Here is a 14,160-nt window from a genome sequence, read left to right as displayed (position 1 = left end):
GTGTGCTAAAATTTTTACCACCTGGCCAAATGCTAGGCTTCCTGTGCACTGCAGGAAATTACAAGCAGTGACTGCAACCTTTGTGTTCACCTGTCTGGTTCAAGAGCAGGATACTGTCCATCTAAGCAACCTGCACCCAAGCAGCCACAAACTTATCCAGTGACATTGCGTAAGTGGAAGGGCAGGATTAACCAAGATTGTATTACTAAAGCCATCATTTTGTTGCTACTTACTAACTGGTCTGCTTTATAATCTCTGCCGTCACTCTCTGATGGGACTGAGCCCCTCCCTCTCACACAGAGAACTTTAGCACAAGATGTAGTGATCATTTTAAAAGATGCAGGGGTGGAGATAATTTTTCTCTTTTTATCTGTCCTTCGCATCCGTCCTGTGAAGATGTGGGAAATGATTAATGTGAAGGGAAGGTTTTAAATCACAGCCTTTCCCCACCTTTTGGTCCCCAGATGTTGCTAGACAACAACTTCCATCAGCCCCAGCCAGCAAGGCCAATCGTCAGGAATTATAGAACTGTAGTCCAGCAACATCTAGGGCCCCAAAGGTTGGGAAAGGCTGCACAACTGGGCAGCTCAGGAGTTCAACAGACTCTAGACCTGCATAGGGCCAAGGGGAGTAACAGGGACAAAGAAATGGGGGGGGCAGAAAGGAATTAGATTTCCTGGCTGCTTTTGTTCACTCTCAGGATTATTTAATTTCTTTTAAACATCCATTGTTAGCCCTGTTTTATTTCTTCAGATTTCCATAATGTCTATACAGTAGGACCCCGCTTTACACTGCTTTGCTTTACAGCAATTTGCTAATACAGCGGTCTCAATTAGATGCAATTAGACTAAAGCCCCACTCATACAGCGCTTGTTCCGCTTTTACGGCGGTTTTCAGGCATCGCACGCCATTCTATTCAATGGGTTCCGCTTTACAGCTGGGGTCCGGAACTTAACCTGCCGTATGAGTGGGGCCCTACTGTAGTCTTTTGCCTGTGTCTGTGTCTTAATGGATACATGGTATGACAAACAGAAAAACGTAACAGGCATAGCTTTCCCCAGCCTGAAAATGAAGTGGAAATAGCCACCTTTTCCTTACTGATGGAAGTCAGCACCGAACTTCCAGCTGTAGGGAACAAGGCGGCCATCATGTTGTCAGTTTCAATAGTAAATTGCAGTGTAAAAGGTGTATTCACAGAGTGTTCACAGCCTTTCTGACAGGTATCAGCACATTAAGGCCTGGTGCGCAGGTAAAACCTCAACAACTTGAGCTTCTTCCCCCCCCCCAAATTCTGATTTCAAGTTACATTCAAAATAAAACTCACCCTGCCAAATGAAGCAGAAAGAGACATGACCCGTCACAGTTCATGAGCATCTGCTACTCTCTCAAATGTTGATTTCTGTCAAGAGATTAGCACGTCTCTAAGGATCAATCACTGAAGGGCAGGATTAACCAAGGTACTAGGTCCTAGTGACACGTGTTGGATTGTTAAGTGCTGAACATAATAAAAAATCAAGGCTCCCAGTTGATTTAATGGATATAGCCCATCCATATCCACCACTAAAGTAGCTGGCAAGATCCCAATAAACAGAAGCCTGCAATACACAAGTCCTGCCAACCAGCATGTTCTCAGCCAGCGAGATGAGGTCAAGTCTTTCAGAATGGGTTTTATTCTTTTTGGTTTAATTCAGAACCTTTCTCCCAGACTTTTACCACAGGACCATCAAAACTGAACTGTGTGTGTAACCAAGTATCACACAAACACTGACCAGTGAACACCAGTCATGGTCAGAGTAGTGTGTTAAAGGCAAAGGGAATAAAAAGGCAGAAAGCCAGTCTGACAAGGCAAGCATTTTTGACACAGAGACATGGTTTTAAAGAAAAAATAATATTTATTTGCAATATAAACAAAGTCCCAATATTGGGTTCAGGATATATAGGGTCACTCATTTTTCCTTCATAAACACAGAAAGCAAAACTGTCCCTCACTAACAAATTCTCATTTATACGAAGAGGATGCATCTTTTTTAAAAAAAGACCACCATTGGCACAGGAAGCCTTTATACAAACGAGCTTAACAAGATACAGATGCACTGTCTAAATCCCTGAAAATAAAATTCCTCCTTGAGGTAAGATGCAGTTAAGAGATTCCTCATTTGCTTGCTCATACACACATAGCGCTCCACTTTTCCTGCCCTGATGACCCCAACAATCCCAACATTGTTAACATAAAAAATTGAACAAAAATGAACAAACCAACAACAACAAAAGACAAAAATCATCCCAATATTCTGACAATATTTCTTTTTTAAACACACACACACACACACACACACACACACACACCACAGTTCCATGATGAGACAGCATTTAAACATTCTTCCACATGGAGATTTATTTGGGGGGTGGGGAGTATCAAAATGAATATTTTGGGGGAGGGGAACTCCGTGGCTTTTAAAAAGTTACTTGGAGAGTGAAAGTGGAAAGGGAGATGAGAAAAATGGAGGGACTACACTGCAGGCAGTGAATTTTTTTCCATGCCTGTGACATTCTCCTCCTAGGGGTGGGGTAGGGGGAAATAAGCACCACTTCTCCCTCTTCCAGTATAATACATTAGTGAGAAATATAAACAAGTCTTCTTGTTGTAGAAGGCACAGCAAAGAAGTTACCCAGAAACAAGAAGTTCACCAGAACACTCAAACAGCCTTAGAAATTCACCAGTTTCCCTGCCCCTGTTCTGAACAGCATAATTCCATGCCCTCCTGTGGTTCATATGCAAGTTGACCACTGGTTACACACCAAAAAGTCTCTGCTCTGATCAAGCCTTTTAAAAGAGCAGTATCATCCGATTCTTCTCACACCTCTTTGCTGCGCTCCTCCCCCCTTCACACACACGCACAGAAATTCTCTCTTACACACATACACACTCTCTCTCTCTTACTCACACACACACACACACACACACACAGACAGAATTAAGTGTGCCGGATAAATGCCAATGTCATTGAAAGTATTTTCATTGCTTCTGAAACTGGAATGATTTCAGGCCAGCTGGGTGATGTTAACAGTCATAATAGGCTGCACAGAGCAGCTAAGAGCCTCAAAACATCCTTCTACCAGCTCTGGATGGAGGTTACATGAGATGTGGTCTCAGGTAACATCAAACTGAGGGGGGTGTAGGGTGATTGGGGTAGGGTAGGAGTGGGTTGTTTTTTGGCAAAAGGTTTTTTTAAAAAAAGAAAAAAGCACAATGGTGCTTAGTCACCTTGGCTGATTCAGTGCAGAAGAGATTGTGAGTGTGGGCATGGCAGAGAGGGGTATTATCACCAAAGGCCCTCACAAGTTATGAAAACTCCAACCAGTTGCTAACAAGCAGCAGCAACAGGTGGCATATTATCTCTCTCTCTCTCTCTCTCTCTCTCTCTCTCTCTCTCTCACTCACTCACTCACTCCCAGTACCCAGTAACATGCCAGAATATATCAAGGCTTTACAAAGTGTGCAAAATGCATTTGGTCAATAGAAACATTTTGATTTTTTCTTCTCCTCTTTTATCTAAAAAACATGAAATTGAACAAGAACAGAATAAAATACTGGTTTTGCAACCTTGTCTGTACAAACTGTCAGGAACATACATATTTTAAAAGAGTTTAAACCCAAGAAAGAGTAAAGATTACTTCCTTTTTAAAAAAAGTAAACTGGGTTTTAAAACAACAGTCTCAGGCCAACACTTATTGATCAAGGTTGCCAAGTGCATAAGTCTCCTTTGCTTTCCACATCAAGCTAACACACGCAAGTCGTTTTTATGTGTGCATGTGATACATGTGTGTGCAGTGTGCATCCTGTCAGTCTCTACACACCCAGGAAAGCAGTTATTGCCAGTAACAGCTGCGATCAGAATGCCAGGCTATCCCCACATTAAATAACTCTGATAAGGTAACTCCTCTGAACCCATTTTGATTTAGCATCAGAATACTAATAAATGGCACAAGCCTTTTCAGTAAAGCAGCAATCAGACAGCTCTGCTTAGAGAAACCAGTTCTTTCAAGGCTGACTGGAAAGACTTTCCGTTTAATGAATTTGAAATGCTCAAGAGAAGTGATTCAAGGCTTGGGGCTCCCCCCAATGAAAAACCCCTTCATGTAGACTCCAAAGTGTTCAGTTGAAATAAGTTGTGATTGGTCGGGGTGGTAAAGTAGAGCTGTTCGCTGGGGGAGCGGTTGTCACACGGGCTGTTGAGTCCCAAAGTTCTTTCAAAGTCCAGAAGCTGGCCCATGAAGTTAAAGTTGGGGGAAATATTGGATTTTTTCCTTTTTACGAAGTCATAGGCATCATTCAGAGACAAGTTGAGCTTTTGCATTAAATAGGCAACAGTTACCGTTACAGACCTGCTGATCCCGGCTAGGCAGTGAACAAGAATGCCACACTTCTTGGAACGGGCCTCATCTGAAATAGATAGGGAGGGGAATTGATAGATTGAGCATACTGAACCACAGGAAACTGCCTCTCTTCGAAGCAGGGCTAGATGGAAACCTGCATCAACAAGCTTAGGTCAATTATTGCAATAGATTCATTTTTATGATTAAGAAGCAGTCCCATGTATTACTGGATAGTCACTCATTTTCCTCCACAATGGTTTGTTTTTCTCCACAGCTATATACTTTCCTCATGTCTCACATGTTGACTTGTTGCATACACAGCGGCAATCAGCACTGTATAGTCAGGAGTTTACAAATATTAGTTCATTCAATCTTGGCACATAAAGATGATGTAAGCAAGTGTAATGGAACAGAAAAGATAAGGAAACAGTACTTCTCTTGCGGAAGGAAGTCAGAGGTGGTGTTCCGCCTCCAGAGTTCCCTGAATCATTCTAAGACATAGTTCAGGTCCTTCAGGTTGCTCCAAATTAACTTTGGCATTAAGCAATATTTGGGTGGCCAGTTGCAACTAGTTAAACTTGGCAACACTGGCATGTGACAAAATACTATCACTAAAGGCAAATCTGCAAATTTTTTGAAGTCCCTTATATTTTCTGAATCCGCTTCAGATGGTGCTAAAGAATGGAAGTTTGTCTTAAAGTTCTAATTTTTGGAGGAAACATGAAAGCAGAGCTCCACTCCCAAAGTTCCCATCACTTAATAGTTAAGTTCAAATAGACAGCATCAGATTAAGGAAGGTGGGATGTAGTTTAGTGGCAGAAACAAGTGGCTTTCACAGGCATGTAATCAGGGTGTCTAAATCTAACTGTCATTGGAGAATAAGATCCCAATTTACCTGACACTAGCCCCGCTAAATTTGGTTTGAGGATGCAAGCTTGTATAGGTTTCTCTGGGACTAAGCCCCAACTCAGCAGGACTTATTCCCAAGCAAATATACAAAGCATGACACAGTTCATATGCATGGTATGGTGACCCATAACAAAGGCCACACAACTACATTCCACTGATGTCAAAGTAACTTACTTCAGGAGTACACATTAAGGCCTGGATATTAGGCCTGGAGAAGTTTACAGCCCAATTACCTTAGCCAGAGAGTGAAAGATGAGAGATCATATGGTGCAGATTGCCAATGATATCATGGATATAAAGAACAGACAAGATTAACTTCTATTGTACAAGTCACAAAGCAATGCCAGATGACAAGGATGGTTTTAACACTGCCACTTCTCAAGCAAAAAGTTTCCCAGAGGTCTTCTAGTGTCCTGTTTAAACAGAGGTTCTTCCCCGCCCCCGCATGTTGTTTGATAGTGAATGAGTGAGGTAAGCATTTCCTGTCATAAAAACCAAAGCACAGTGTGGTTTTCACATAAATGTTTTTTGTCTGACCCAGGGTCTAAAAACCATATTCTACCAGCATGGTTTTAAGAAAAAACAAACTGATTAACTGATAAGAGCAATATGAAAGAAGAAATAGATTTTATATATGGTAAAGAATTGTGGCAATAGAACCTAACTTGCCCTTGAATCTAAGTTTGTACTTTTCCCCAGAATATATTAGTTTACATAACATATATGCAAGCAACACTAGCAGCATCAAGGCATTCAAGCTTTACAGTGTCCTCAAGCACACCAGCATTCACCCACTGTCTGCTATCACAACAAAAGAGGTATCTACTTTGTATCCAATTAAGTCATACTTAGAGGAGACCCACTGAATGAACATGTTAACTGAATGTAGTTTAGACCACATTCACACCATACATTTATTCCACTATTATTCCACTTTAAACAGTCATGGCTTCCCACCAAGAAGTGTAATGTAGTTTGTGAAGTGTAGTTTGTGAAGTGTGCTGAGAGTTGTTAGAAGGCCCATATTCCCCTCACAGAGCTACAATACCCAGAGTTCTTTGGGAATAGGGACAGACTGTTAAACCACTCCAGGAACTGTAGCTCTGTGAGAATAGGAGTCTCCTAACAACTCTCAGCACCCTTCACAAACTACACTTCCCAGAATTCTTTGGGGGAAACCATAACTATTTAAAGTGGAATAAATGTATGGTGTGAATGTGGCCTTAGTTCATTGATTGAAATGTGTCAAGTATGGCTCTCTCATGATAAGTGGTATTCAGAGGTGGTTTTACCATTGCCTTCCTCTGAGGCTGAGAGGCACTGACTGGCCCAAGGTTACTCAGTGAGCTTCATGGCTGTGTGGGGATTCGAATCCTGGTCTCCCAGGTCGTAGTCCAATACCTTAACCACTACACCACACTGGCTCTCCAGTCGGTATATTGGACTATATTATTAAGTGTAGCATATATGACTTGGTGAGGGAAGTGGAAGTCATTGTCTGACAGCCATGTGTATTCCTACATCACAAAAACAATCTTGTTTGAAAACAATCATAGAAAGCATCTATTTAGACACTATGTTTCCAAGCACAATTCAAAAAGCTAATGCTTACCTTTAAACCCCTATACATCTTGAGATGTAATTAATTTTAAGTAGCGCTTTCTCCCATATGAGCATGCCTGTTCACAGATGTCACCTTCAAAGGTCCTTCTTTCAATGGACCTGCCTTCTAAGGAGAGGCAGGCGACAATTGGAGAGAAAGGGCCTTTTTAGCTGTGGCACCCTGCCTTTGGAACACTCCCCAGGGAAGCCTTCCTGGAGCTTTGACACCAGGAAAATAACTTTTTATTGTCCTTTTTAAAAGAACTGTGTTTTCTCCTGCTGCTCTTGCAGTTTTTATTAGTTTTATTTATTTAGACATGCCTATTTTATTGTTTAATATCATATGTTAGCTGCCATGGAAACAGAAATGCTGACGGGTTGAATCCAAAGGTTTAAATAAAAATCTCAAATTTTAGCTCCTTAAGTCGTTACAATCAATATAGGAATTTTCTTTCCAAATACCAATAAGCCCGTCTCGGAACTAGCTAGTTCACACATGCATGCCCATCCTTTGATGACTTTAGCAGCAAGAGAGAATGTTAATGTATTAATGAATAATCATCCTTGTTCACAAGTTCAGCACCATCCTTAGGTATCAAGTGATGTACATACATGTGCAAACCAGTTCTTATTCTAAGTGGTTTTCAAACTGGGTCCCAAAAAATCTTGGGATTCACTTTAATGAAAAGGCTAGTAATGGCAGGCAACTTTCCCTGAAAGGCAGGTTGCCCAGCACCTCTGATCTTCCCCTACAATCTACAGGAGCAGGTAAGTGTTGGCTGCATCCTAGGGCATGGACTGCATCATGGTGTTTTGGATTACAAATCACATCATCCAAAACCATTGGCTGGCTGGGGCTGACGGGAACTACTGGAATCCAAGTACCTGGTGGGCCACCCATTCCTCATCCTTGTTCTACATCATGCCCCCGACTCTCAGGTGCACACGGTGCTAGCGAGGCCCGAGAAACCTGGGCAGTGCTCCACATGAACTGTATGCACACTGTAAGTTATGCCTGGAACCTTCTGTAGTACACAGGGGGTATGAAGCCAGATGCCCAGCAGATACATTAAGGTGACAACGCTTCTCCAAAACGTAGAACGTTTAAAAATGACTGCTTTATCTACTTCCCAAATCTCAAAGGGACTTTTAGACAGGTATTTTAAGTTATTGTACAGTAACTTTTACAGCTGAAAATGCTCATAAATACAATGAATAAGAAACCATAGGCACATTGTTGTGTTTAAGTGCCCTACTGACACTAATAGACCATTTACAAAACAATCCCATAAGTGTTTAATTAGAAGGAACCCCCAGTGACTTCAACGGAACCAACTCTAAGGTAAGAGTGTACAAGATTTCAGCCTCAAAACACTAACATGTAATTTGTGGAACAAAATTAGAAGTCTGAGATGTAACTTAGTTTTTCTGAAAATACAGGACTCACAAAGAAGGAAATTATAATTAAAAGTGCAGCACTGAACCTCTGAACAAAAGCAAACCACACAATACAGCCTCTTTAAATCTGGTCCACTAAAGGCAACCGGAGCATAGCTTTATGACTCTACAAAGTCTAAGATATGAAGCCAAAAATCAATGCCCAACATTGTCACAATTACTAGGTAACAAAATTAGGAGGTATACATTTTACTGTAGGCAGATAACAACAAACAGTTACTGAACCCCCCTGGACTAGTTATGGAAAACTACTGGTTGCTAAAGGGGCTGTTCCGTCAAGAACAGGATGTCCAACACCTACCAATGAAAGCAATGGCCTCAGGAAAGAATTGGGAGAGATTCTGACTCCAGTGATCCGAGATGGGAATCTGTTTGTACTTGAATTCTCCATCATGCTCAAACATGTTGGGAAGGTTGGGAGTAACGTTCAGGATGTACTTGATGCCATATTTGCCCAAGACATCCAAGTTGGTGGAATCTTTGGCACAACCCAGATACAAATAGGGAAGAATCTGGACAGGAAAGGCTGGCTGGTTGTTCGGGACTGGGCTCCCATCAGACTCTGTGGCACTGCTGGGCTCCCGGTCAGACTCCCCATCTGAACAATCAGAGCTTATCCTCAGCCCTCCCAGACCAAGGACAGATGCAGGAGGAGAGTTGGTAGGAGAAGTGTCAAGATTGGTTTCACAATGCTCCGAGTATTCTGTCTGAAATTTATTGAATCCACCTGTGGAAGCGGAGAGAAGATGCATTTTAATATTGCTGTATTAAACCTACAGATATCCAAATACTTATTTATTTCCAGGAAAAACGGCAAGAAACTGCATATTTTAGCCATCTGTTTCCTTCTTAGCTAAACGCCCCTGAAAAGTCAGTTTACCTAAATTCTTTACTTTGAACATATGGTTTGAATTAGGGTCCAATTAGTAGCACACTGCTCTGCCTAGAGTCAGTCACAGGGGAGGGGGGGAGGCAACTGTTCCTTCCAGGATGTTCTATGAAGGGAAAAGGTTAGCAGAGTCAGGGGCTCCAAAGAAACACTGACAATGTAGTCCTATGCATTTTTACTCAGAGGCAAGTCCCACTGGTTTATAGGACTTACTTCTGAGTAAGTGTGCAAATGACTGCCGCCTGATCTTCTCATCCTCCTCTTCAGTAGTTGTTACAGTTGCCAACTGACCACAACACAAGCCTAGCCTGTTCCTATGTGCCTTTAAACAGCAATATCCAGGAATCAACAAGTGAAAGTTTTCATAGCACTGAGATAATGCTTTATAAACTAACGTCTGCAGATCAAACTGCTGTTAAAGCACAGAAGAGGGGCTCAGGGAAAAAGCTGGCAACCTTAACAGTAGCGCCAACCAACACAGAAAGAATGTTAAAGCGATTGTTGTGGTTTGTACATGATCACACATGAATTACACTAGTTTTAATGAACTATGTTGTAGGACTCCCCTTTTTCCTTTGCCACTGCACTCCAGTTCTCACCAAGGTGGTAAACCTATGCCTCAGTGTACTACTTCAAACTGTATTAAAGATTACATGATCAAATGCTCTTCTATTGAAATATTTAAAAGCCCCTGCATATAGAAAACTAGTATACCAAGGAGAAGAGTTGGTTTGAACCTTCTCCTAAACATCTAGCATTCTATATGTAGGATTTTGGGGGGGGGGTAAGAGGAGGCATTCAGTCTTTCAAGCCCTCCATCTGCAGTCTGAAGCAGTATAGTTCACATAGTCAGCACTAAAACTAATCTTTGAAGGTCTGTTTCTTAAGGAGGCATACCCTAAGCACACATTTAACATATGTCATGCACACTTGACTTGAGAAAGAAAAAACTTGGAAGACAAAACTAAGATGTAGTAAAATTATAGAAACTACATCTGCTATTTTTCTTCTCCCTCCCCCTGTCCCTACAAGCTCCTGTGTCTTTATTAGGAATTCAGCAGCTGCAGCTTTTCAACATGAATATGCAGTGACAAGAAAAGCTTCACCCGTTGAATGGTGGTCTGTTATGCAACTGGCTAAAAGCACAGGAGCCCCACTGAAAAAAGTAACAACTCTCACAGGAACTCAGCTTGAGAACAGAATTTAATTTTACAGTCCAATTACTAACAAATGCCTCATTAGTGGGAACCGGTTCAAACAGAAGCCATTGTATATCTACTCTTAAAGATATTGCTCAACATGTGGTAAAGGTATTAAGATGTGCTGGGATAAGTGAGGATGACGAAGAGAAAGGAACAGAAGTTTCCTTTTTAAAAATTAGAGTACTTGGGCAATGCACACTTGGAACAGCACAACTGAAGAGTTTTTAAAAAAGAATCACTGAGTTGAGCAACTTGTTCCAATATTGTTTATGTAAACTCAAGAATCTACTGAGTGTGCAAGTAAGGATCACGGCTAAAACACTTCCTCCTAATTCTTTATCTTTTGATGTCTTTTTTTTATTAGAGAAGGAGAAATTTAATTTTATCCTTAATGTGCATTTAATCAGGCATTTAACAGTCTTTATGTGAATCTGATAAATGGTGTCATAGAAGTCTTCTGGAAATTTCAGGGGCTTGGTGTAGTTGTGGCAAGGTCACCAAACAGCTTACACAGCCTATGCCATATTCATTCATGAAGGGAAGGGAGGGAAAAAACAGATCCCCTCCTCAAAGAGAAAGACAATATAGAGAAGCCATTTTGGAATTTTAATTGGAAACATTTCCCACCGAGGCTTCGGAAAAAGAAAAGGGAGGAGGAAGCAGCAGCGTAACTCCTCCTTTTCTCTATTACATGCAAGTTTAAAGGAAATGATGGAAGTAGAAAATGCAGGCTAAATAGCACACAACACTCACAAGAAGTACTTATTAAGATATTGAGAGAGGGAAAGAAAGCATAGTGCATCACACGTTTCAAAACAGCTGAAGAAATTAACATGGTATCATTAATTCACTACAGTACTAAAAAACTATAGTAAGAGATCTGAGAATCTCCAAGAACAGCTTTATACTTCCTCTACACCTCACACATATTGCCCAGTAATTCCCTTTATTTCTCCTTCCTGCCATCGGAAATCCCATCATCAATCAATCTACCTAGCAGAAAGTAATAACGTTGATTTGGTATTGCCTGCTATTTCTGCCTCAATCCTGCCGCCCAGTGACCACAGTGGTGTGTGTACTGGGAAAAGCAAGATGATGATCCTCATCCAGGCAGACACAGGAAGAGCAACTATTTCACATTGGTTTGGGGAGGGGGTGTTTTAGGAGAGCTGAATGAAGAGTTTATAATGAATTAAGATCTCTGTTCAAAATGTACTTCAGTCAGAGACTGAAAGATATAACAGAAGCATGGCACAGAGTGTCCCCTGAGAAGTCACCTAGTTCAAGTCATTGCCCAAAGGCAGGTGCATCCACCAGTCAACTCACCACCACACAAATAGATAGATATTATCTATCTACCTACCTACTTACACACACAGTAGGAAGCACTGCTGTGTTTTGTGTTTTGTTTTTTTTAAAAAAAGAGAGGGAAAATATAATAAAACCACATATAATCCATACCCCCACCCATCCCTCACAGATTAGTTGTGGCCACTGGTCTTTGATAACTCCATGTGTGTGAAAGCAGCATTTTAGGGTAGTTGGGGTCACTGTGCAAAAAGTTAGATTCGCCATTCCTATATTCAGCTCTCTCCATCTGTATAGAGATCTGCAAAAGGACAAGTAAGCAGGAGGAGTGAAGAGCACAGATCCACACAGGACAGCTGACCAGAGAAGCCTTCCTTTTGAAAAGAGGATGGTGGTCAGATAGAATGAGGAGGAATGAAGGGGTGTTATTCCAAAGCAGATGTCGAAAGATCGCACACCGGATTTCAGAATGTAGACAGAGAGGAGGATCTACTTGGTGAATAAGCCTATTCTTTCCCATTCATAGATATGGAGGAATCTGGCAGTCATAAGACCTTCCGTTTCTGGAAGGGGAAGGGAAGTGGGAGGGAATAATATCTCCCACGCGAGTTACACCAAGAAGACACTTCTACGGAGGGGGGGGGAGGTGCAGCAAGAAGGAAATTCGAGGGCCCGGTGGGCAATATCTGCATGTACTCGGCACATGAAACCGTTCTGAAAAAAGCAGGACCATAATCCTTCTCCACAACAAAAAAGCCGTAACGTTATAAAGATTGCAAGTGCGCTTCAGTTCTTACTTTGGGCTTGTAAGAGTAGTATCCCCACCACCACGGGAGGTGAATCTTCAGGAAACAGGGAAAGAAAAAGAGCAACGTACCCCATATATATATATGGTAGCGAAAGATCGGAGCGCGGGGCGGGGGAGGTTGCTATTAGGCGGGAACCGCGCCGGTTGCTCTGATCGGGGCGCTAAAAGACCCAAGCCCTGATACGGGGTATGGGGAATGGGGAGGGGGACGTCCAAATTCTGTTGCAATTGATCCGAGAGCTCTGATCCTCTCCCCCCCCCGCCGCCGCCGTCAATTTACCTTTCAGGTAATAAGCTTTGCACCCATCGTCTCGTAGCTTTTGCAGCAAGAGGCCAAGGACGGAGCTGGGGGCGCCGCTGTCCTGTTGCCACTCGGCTGTGGCCTCGTCGTAGAGCAAGACGGTGTCTGCCTTGCAGCGCTTGACGAAGCGCTCCTTGTCCTCGTTGTTGGGGATGATGGAGCGGATAGGCAGGTTGCCCTTCTTGAGGCGCCGGAGCATCAGGCCCGGGATGGCCAAGTTGATGGCGGTCTCGATGTGCGAAGACTCGAAGAGCTCGTGAGGACGGCAGTCGAGCAGCAGCAGGGAGCTGCCCCCGCTGGACTCCAGCTCCTCCTGCAGCCACTCCACGCTCTTCGACGGCATCGCCGCAGCCATGGGAGCCCGGGGGGTGCTGCCCCAGATGTGATTTTTCATGAGGATCGCAAAAAGGGGAGAGGGGGAGGCCAAAATCGGGGGGGAGGAGAAAGGGCCTCGCGCGGAAAACAAATCACTGGTGCGGCGAGGTGAGAGCGGGGTGGGGGAAAGAGAGAGAGAGAGAGAGATTGAGAGAGAGAAATGCCCCCTGCAGCCTCCTCTCCAAAAGATCGAAGAAGCAAAGTTAAAAATAAAAAGGGCGATCCGGGTAGTGCAAGAGAGGTCGTGCAGCTCTAGTGATCCAAACGCTAAAAGTGGGCCGGCGTTCCCTTTCTCTCGATCTCCTCGCCCGCAGTAAAGAGGTTTCCTTCCACTTGCAGGAGCAGAAGGCGGGAGGGTGCGGGGAAGAATAGTCTGGCGCTCTTCTTCCTCTTCTCCCCACCACGGGAGACGTGGGGGGAAACAGGGAGGGCGCTTGTCAGGCTAGTGGCTATTCCTGCCCGGGAAAGGTTGCTTGTACTTGCTCAGATTTAAGGCGCTACCACGGCCACTGCGCCCTCCCGCTCGCTTCATCGTGGGCTCAGCCTGACAGGCTCAATTAAAAAGGGGCTTCGCCATCGGATCGGCGTGTCACGCTCTGGGAGGCGGGACCTGGGAGGGAGGGAGCAAGCGAGGCAGAGAGGCCCGGCTTAAAGGAGAAGCAGCGCTTGCGCGTTTGGACATCCCTAACCCTCCTTTCAGAGTGGTAGATTTATACAACAAATGTAACTTACAACAAGCGGGCAAAGAGGTTCCCTGCTCTTCTTCATGTTAAATATTGAGCTCTTGGAAGCGCACCTTTTTCTTGTCCCCTTCTCCTCTGTGTGTGTCTGTACTTAGTTTATTAAAATGTTGATCCGCCAAGGAAGTTTATTTGGAATAAGAAGCCCCCATTGAGCTCAGTGAAATTTACTTCTGTGAATAAACGTGCAT

At 43.2% G+C, this 14,160-nt stretch overlaps 1 protein-coding gene across 1 annotated transcript; it reads right to left on the bottom strand.

Moving 5' to 3' along the window:
• Window positions 1–1,872: 1,872 nt before the first annotated feature.
• Window positions 1,873–13,916, bottom strand: DUSP7 (dual specificity phosphatase 7). Its single transcript, XM_061617974.1, has 3 exons — window positions 12,834–13,916; window positions 8,648–9,073; window positions 1,873–4,444 (listed from the first exon to the last, which is right to left on the bottom strand). The coding sequence occupies exons 1-3, from the start codon at window positions 13,246–13,248 to the stop codon at window positions 4,137–4,139; spliced, it is 1,149 nt and encodes a 382-aa protein (XP_061473958.1). The 5' UTR covers window positions 13,249–13,916; the 3' UTR covers window positions 1,873–4,136.
• Window positions 13,917–14,160: the final 244 nt, after the last annotated feature.

Source organism: Rhineura floridana, chromosome 3, assembly GCF_030035675.1.
Source record: "Rhineura floridana isolate rRhiFlo1 chromosome 3, rRhiFlo1.hap2, whole genome shotgun sequence".
NCBI classification, from domain to species: Eukaryota; Metazoa; Chordata; class Lepidosauria; order Squamata; family Rhineuridae; genus Rhineura; species Rhineura floridana.
Note: the sequence above shows the minus strand (reverse complement) of the source record. Positions and strands in the feature narration are given on the sequence as shown.

Bases quoted from the DNA above. Each gene is read 5' to 3' on its own strand.
- DUSP7 (XM_061617974.1), bottom strand. From the start codon at position 13,248: ATGAAAAATCACATCTGGGGCAGCACCCCCCGGGCTCCCATGGCTGCG. The intron at 9,074-12,833 runs GTAAATTGACGG...CCGCTTCCACAG, and splicing joins CAAAGCTTATTACCTGAAAG to GTGGATTCAATAAATTTCAG. The intron at 4,445-8,647 runs GTAGGTGTTGGA...TATCTATTTCAG, and splicing joins TGAGGCCATTGCTTTCATTG to ATGAGGCCCGTTCCAAGAAG.